This window comes from Phyllostomus discolor, chromosome 1 (assembly GCF_004126475.2).
Source record: "Phyllostomus discolor isolate MPI-MPIP mPhyDis1 chromosome 1, mPhyDis1.pri.v3, whole genome shotgun sequence".
Lineage (NCBI taxonomy): Eukaryota > Metazoa > Chordata > Mammalia > Chiroptera > Phyllostomidae > Phyllostomus > Phyllostomus discolor.
The window spans coordinates 87,785,603-87,793,077 of record NC_040903.2 but is presented as its reverse complement, the minus strand read 5'-3'; the positions used below and the strand labels follow the sequence as shown (position 1 = coordinate 87,793,077).

Genomic DNA, 7,475 nt, shown 5'->3' with positions numbered 1-7,475 from the left:
GTATGTGACCCAGTATATAATGCCTTGGAGTCATTTTTGGGTTTTGTCATAGCATATTTAAAGTCTAAAAATTAGGCAATGTTCAACTAGTACAATAAATGCTTCAGCATAAGCCATGTTGACGAGTAGAGTTATACTTTGTCAAATAGTTGTCTAGGGTAATATAAGTGTAATCATGGCTTTCCATGTCCATTTCCATTTCCAATCATGTAACCATAGTCTCCAATACGTAGCAATTTTCTCTTTGGTTTCTGGGCCTTGGTACCTGTGTTCGACTCACACCTGAAAAGGACGGCCGGAGGGTGGCCAGGGCACCACCTAGACAGTGCACATGCACCATGATCTGCACCGACAAGAGTCTGTTCTAACGTCGTGCTGTGAGCAGTTCCCTAACCCAGGCATACCATTGGCGCTTCAAAGAGGTGAAGGTTATTTCTTAAAATTGTGTAAACAGATGACATGGTAAAAATAGATCCTGTGCTGACTGGTTTGAATAAACAATTATTAGGCTTTATAGTTTTTATTTGCTGAATATCCTTGAAAGAAACACATCACCAATTTCCTATTTCTCTCTCTCCCCTGTAATACCAAGTATAATGAAGTTACTCAAGATACATACTTAAATTTAATAATGAATGACACAATCCATGGTTTCAAAGGTATATTTGGTCAAACAATAATTTTTTTAATTGTCAGTCATAAAATGAAATGTACATTCATATACATGTTAAATATCCATCAGATCTGCATTATGGCTATATGACACCATTTTAAACTCTGTGGGAAAATGTAATTCCTGAGATCACTATTGGCTTTTAGAAGTCATTTTATTCACTGTCAAATCATCTTCCCTTAAGTGACTTGGGAGTGTGAATTGAGGTTAGGATGTTCAATCTCAGACCAACTTTCTATATCAGTTAAATGAGAAAATAGGCTCTGTCTTTTATAAAAGGTAGAAAAATAACCATGGTGTGTAGATTTTCCCCCAAAGTATACCACACAGGAAGAATGCAGACTGAACACCAAAGAAGTCTTTTCTGAATGACTCTCAATTCCCTAAGGAATGCATATTTTCCAGGCAACTGGTCCTTGACATGCAGCAGTCCAGTTATTGTTTTGCCTTTATTGAAAATATCCTTTGCTGAACAATTGTGTTCACCTTTAAAAGAAGATTACCTAAAATTACATTCAAATTCTTTCTACAAACCAACAGAATGTTCACCTTCGCCAGACAAACACAGGGTACGCAGAAACTGAGTTGTCAGTCACGGGCGTGCATCCCGACCTGCCGGTTGCTTGGTGTGCCCACAGCCGGCGTCCTGCAGAACAAGTCCTGCCTTTTGTGAAATCTGTACAGTTTACACTTAAAGTATCAAATAAAGTCTAGCCATACTAGGGATAGTAAAGCTTTAATGACTTCATAATTCATATTGAATGGTTTTCAAAAACAATCCTATAAACACCTAAATAAAATATAAAATGACAAAAGCTATGAGAGCTTTCTTTCCTAGGTTCAGTAAGGCCTTGGAATCATTTGTATCTGTGCTGGATACATTTTGGTTCTCTTCTGCATCTTGATGTCCTTGCTCATGAAAGAGCTGGAACAAATTAATTAAAAGAAAACCACTCTGAAACCACTTGAACTTATGATCCTACCATAGAGGTTTGAAAGCTTATGAAACCTAGCTTGTATTTTTTTCTGGGTTTTGAGGTCTCAGTGATTACAGACTGCATACTTCTTGCTTTGTGGTGATTTTCTAATATGTACAATACATGAAAAAGTGCGTATTTACCAAAGATCTTGTATGCAAGGCTTTTCAGACTGGAACTGACAAGCTTTTGAAACATTTTTAATAACAAATATTGGCCTATTTCACAGATCTGAAAGCAATAACAAGTTTCCTCAGCTTACAGTTGAAAAAATTATCTTTTACCTAAACAGAACCAGCTTAAAATCCTTTCGGAGACGTTTTTATTTATTAAATGCCTTCACTAACAACACTACCTTCCATTTCCTGTTAATTCAATTCAATTTCTCCTGCATACAAAGTGATGAGCAGAATGGCCGTGAATCCAGTTAACATGCCAGCATTCTGAATCATGAAGAAGGTGAAATCGGTTTTTCTTCCAGTTACCTTTTCTCTCAGCATGTCGTTCATCTCTGGAAACTAGAAGGAAGACACATTGTCAGACAACTGTTGCCATCTTGTGGTAAAGCATAAAATAGCCATCTACAGATTTCTGTGGGGGTGGAGGATGATCTTCTATTTCAGATGTTTAAATGTTTTAGCACAGAAAGCACCACAGTAATATCCAGCCTTGTTAGACACCAACAAGAATAAAAGTATTAAAATAGTGTTCCCCAAGTGAGTTAATCAACCAGTGGAATGGGATTTAGTTCATTTTATTCTCTCTTTTCCTCTCCCCTCTCTCTCTCTCTCTCTGCCCTCCTCCACCCACACCATTCTTTCAGGATCTCAAGCGCATCCAGCCTCTCTCCTTCCTCAAATCTTCAAACTCACCAAAATTTCTATCTGAACTCTTCTGCCTCCAATTTTTCAATGAGCTAAATCCTTCAGGTTTCAACTTAAATCATATTTTCCTAGAAAGGCTTCTCTTAGCCCCTTCTAACTTACATTAGATTCCCTTACTTTCATCTCTCATCATACATATTGCCTTACTTTTATTTCACAGATTTTTTATTTGTAATTACTAATCATGTGTGTGATTTTGCTTGTGTGTTGAATTTAAGTCCCCCTCTTTGTAAACGGGAAGCCCCCTGAATGAGGGGCCTGCACCTCTCCTGTCACTGTGTTTCCCCCAGTTCCCTGTCAATTTCCAGAATCACCGTATGTGAATAAATAATTTTTTAGCAATCACTATACATGTAATTTCTGTTCTTTTCAGTTTGTGTCCTTTTGCTTGCTCTACCCCTCACAAAATTACAAGGTTTTCAAATAAATTATGCACTGCTCTAGGATTGAACACTATAACAATCTCATTACAGTGAAAGCAATTAAAACCCCAAGTTCTGTATCTAAGATCTGCCCTTTCTCAGCAGGTAATTTCTACTGAACAGCCTCCATGCGGAGATCTGTAAATGCCATTTTTAAAGGCATAATCTGAAATGCCTGCTCGGGCTGCAGCGGTGCATCGTACAATGCCAGCATCCAAAACGCCTCCACAGCCAGCCATGTGCCCGATGTAAGAAAATCGTTGCAAGGATAAAGAGGGTGAAACCACTCTGAAAAGAGTGAAACTGCTGCAAGTATATACAGCATCATTTATCAGTATTATTTCCACAAACTAAACACTCTAATGGATTCTGTTCACATGTCAGAGAAAGGAGAAGTGATGACCTAGCACAGAGTAGGAGACATTAATACTGTGAAGAAAAATACAAATGCAGTGGTGGTTCTCAGGGTCAGCACAGCACAATGAACAGAGTTAGAGAGTTATCATTTGTAGCTAAGAATGCAGATGGAGGAAATTAAATTATTAAATTATGTCTGTAATACATATTCAGTTCCAAATGCAAAGGAAATATTCCCTGATTTGCATACACTTAGCACCTCTTCATGTTCTAAAAACCTGTCAATGATTCATTTGAAAATGCACAGAATCATTTATATTCTGCCTCTTACACACACACACACACACACACACACACACACAAATAAATATGTAGACATAAATACAGATACAAATATAAATGGACCCAAGTACATATTATCCAATTTTAATTTGCCAGTTTTAGTTTAACCCCAAATGTTGGTACTGTTTAGAACTTTGGAATAACAAAATTCTATTTGCAGAACAAGTTATTCCTCTTTCAATGCAATATCCTCTCAAAAGAGTAGGAAAACTCCCAAGGGACTCACCATAATAAAACACAAGTTTTATCTACCACAGGACAAAAAAATATTGGGGAAAAATCTCTACTTCAATGAAAATTATTTATTTCCTCTTCTATCAATAGGATCATAGATTAAAGAATCAATGAGAATCCCTTACAAACTGCTATTGGTACAGAGTACTCAAAAAGAGTTATCTGTTAAACCAGGAATGTTTCAAATTACAACAAAAACTTCCTTTTGCCCTTAGTCAAATTGTAACCAAGATGTTTATTTATGTTTTAAACTAAAACAAGATAAAATTTGAAAATTTCTTACCATATCCGCCAGAGAAATATAGAGGAACATGCCTCCAGCAAGTGCAAATATAATATTTGGAGCAAAATTGTTGCCCACCAAAATGCCAAAAGCTAGCCCAACATAGCAGGAACATGCAGACAGGAAATTGAATAACAAGGCTTGCCGAGTGCTCATTCCTGCATTGAGTAGGATCACGAAGTCCCCTAGAAGAAGGAGAAAATATCAGATGAAGAGGTTTTTCCATTTTTGGCTGGAATGAAAGATAATCAATGTCTAACAAGGGTTTCTCTAGTCCAACGCCATCAGCAGAAATTTTGAGTGTGTCGCCTGAAATGTCTCACTCCACTGAAACCAAAAAGTACCCACTGACTTTGCAACGTGAGCAGAGCCCCTTACCCAGCTCGTGCGGAAACTCTTCACACAGGATTGCTATGGAAGTGCTGAGTCCCTGGAGAAGGGACAAGGTGCAGGAAGCCCCGATTGCCAGGCCATCGATGAAATTGTGGAGGGCGTCGCTGAGCGTTATCATCCAGGCAATTGTCCCTATTTCTGACAGCTTGGGCCCCTTCAGACAAGTACAGGAGCTTGACTCCTTTTTTTCATGCTGTAAAATGGCAGAAAATCAATCAACAGAATAACCAACATTTCTTGAAAGTCTAAGATACACAGAGAAGCAGATACGTTATGTCTTGAGGAAGACAGAAATATGGTTATAACAGAAAGTCTTTCATAGTGGATGGGAACCCCTAACCCTGTGTAACGAAGAAAAGGAAATCTGTGGTAGGGAAAAAGGAAATGAATAGATGGACAGGCCTTGAATGAGCTACTCAAAAGACATTTTATTTTACTTTCCTCTTAAAACAATCCTCTGATTTGTATGAACAAATTCCTACTACTGCCTTCCTGAAATGTAGCAGATATTAAACTATGAATTTGATTTATTCACATACATTAAAATTAAAAAAACCTTTTTCAAAGACTAAATTTTAAGTCTTTTCCATGTTACAATTTAAACATGAAATCCACATTTAAAGCACAGGGACATCAAAGAGCATTTCTCTAGCCCCTCCTCTGCCACTACGTGACTGTGAGCAAGTTACTGGCCCACAGTTGCTTCAGCAATAAAATGAGGAGAATGTATCAAATGGTTCATTTATTTTTCCATGACCTACTAAGTTTCCACAGTCTTCCAGGTGCCACGCTGGGTGTGTAGACTGTAACAACGTGGTCCCTACCAGCTATAATTTAAATATTTCATGAAGTGTGATTGAAACAGACTTGCCTTTACCCTAACACTTCTTTCTATTTTGAAACAATAATAAAAATATAAAATCTTACAGGGACCCTTTGTAAGAATATAAATTTTCATTAGGCTTACACAATTGTATAAAAAATCAAATGACAAATGTCAACTGAAGTGTTTTCCAGAAACTGGAAAAAAAAGATAATAAAATGCAAATACATTTTTAAGTAGGGAAGCAATTTGCTATTAATGAGAGAATACTTTATTCCTAATTCCCCTCCCCTCAACTGTGCCTCAGCAGCTAATCAACATGTTTATTGAGCAGCTGCAATTTGTACAACAGTGCACTCAATGCTTCAAGAAACACACGGAAGCAGAAAATACGGCTTCTGTCTTCAAGAAGTGTATTTACCTTGGAGAAGCAAGATGTAAAGTACATGACTGACTTTTTTAAAGTGCACATTAGCTATCCAGCTGAGAGGGACTTCCTTCCGAGCAATCATCTGAGAGATTTTATATTTACTCCAACATCACTTCATTACAGAAAACACTTTGGGGGTTGTTCTGCCAGAATTTACTTTAGAGCTTGCAATACATCCTTTCACTGTTTCATTAGTGGTACACCGTCATCTTTGGTGGATGATTTTTGTGTGTAGGCATAGCCAAAGTCATTGGGAGCCAATGAATTCTGAAATTTATTATGGAAGGAGGGGGAACTGTTCATGCTAGCAATAGTAGTGGTAGTGGTAGTCATCATAATAGCAGAAGAAATAGTCACAGCAAAGCTATATAGTTTTATTCCGTGCCTGGCACTGTTCTGAGCACTTAGATATTTAACGCCTTTAGAACGACTCCATGAGTGAAACACAATTGTTATCATCCTTTTATAGTTGGGGAACTACAGCACAGAAGTGTTAGTCAACTTATCCAGGCATATAAAGGAAAAAGTGGGGTGGGTGTTGTTGTTGTTGTTGTAACTATTTCACTCCTCCAAAGGTATAGCGGACAGAGTGGGCAGGCACTTCTTATTTGTAACAGGGTCCGGAGGCAGCTCACAAGGAGAACACCCCCTTCTCTCCAAAAACTGCTCTTAAACACTTGAAGCAATGTGGGACTGTGTTTTAATCTCATTTTATTTTAAAAGACAAATCTCATCAGCATAAAAAAATTCCATCTGGTCTTAAAATGTGGTCTTTTTACTTTATAATGTTAAAAGATAACATTAAACTAAGCTAACTAAACTTAATTTCTTGAGGCAAATTAAAAATGTTTTAAGTTTACTTGAGCAAAAATCGATTCAAATATGGCGGTGTCAAACGGGAAGTGGTTCCAGCTCTTCACCACCAGGGGCTCAGGGAGAGAATTTTACAGAGAAGAGACAAAAGCAAAGCAAAGCAATTATTGATTGGCTGTAGCTTACAGCCTAGTCAGCCATTTGCGACTGTTGGCCCCTAGATTTCAATTTTGTACCCTTCAGGCATTCACAGGCTTAGATTTGGTTTTGCTTCCATAGACCACCATAGCATTAGAGACACCTCAGTCAAATGATCTTCTTATTTAATTAATTTAACCATTAATGTATCTTGAATGCACAAAAGTATAAAAAATTATGGTTGAATACATAGCTTGGAATAAATGCTCCAGAGCAGGAAGCAATTGCTGCCAATGGAAAAACAAAGGTGGTCATGAGAAAAACCATACAGAAAGAGACCTTGGCTTTGCACAAACTTACTGTTAAGATGCACTTAATAAGACCAGTTGTGTTCATCTTCCAAACTTAGTTTACCTAATCACATATTTTACAATATTTTTATTTTCTTTTTAATTTTTCAATTACAATTTATAACTTCTTTGTTTACATGTGATAGTTTAGCCTTGATAACCTTGATGATATTTTATAGTATATACAAACTCTGTATACAAATTCCTTTAATTCTGAAAAAGAAATTAACATATCAGGCATGATCACCTTACCTCTAAGCCCAGATATTATTGACTCTATTTACTATGCTTCCTTTTAGCTCTGTAAGCCTAGGTCTCAAATATATATAACTGTTGGGTTGGGTAGGTTAACAGTT

General features: G+C 37.1%; 1 protein-coding gene across 1 annotated transcript in view; it reads right to left on the bottom strand.

Moving 5' to 3' along the window:
- Positions 1-648: 648 nt before the first annotated feature.
- SLC39A8 (solute carrier family 39 member 8) overlaps positions 649-7,475 on the bottom strand; it is a 69,609-nt gene continuing 62,782 nt past the window's right edge. Inside the window, exons 7-9 of the mRNA XM_028506920.2 lie at positions 4,551-4,758; positions 4,173-4,357; positions 649-2,168 (exon numbers count right to left, since the gene is read on the bottom strand). Coding sequence (XP_028362721.1) covers positions 2,019-2,168; positions 4,173-4,357; positions 4,551-4,758 — 543 coding nt within the window. The 3' untranslated portion in view covers positions 649-2,018. The remainder of the gene's footprint in view (positions 2,169-4,172; positions 4,358-4,550; positions 4,759-7,475) is intronic.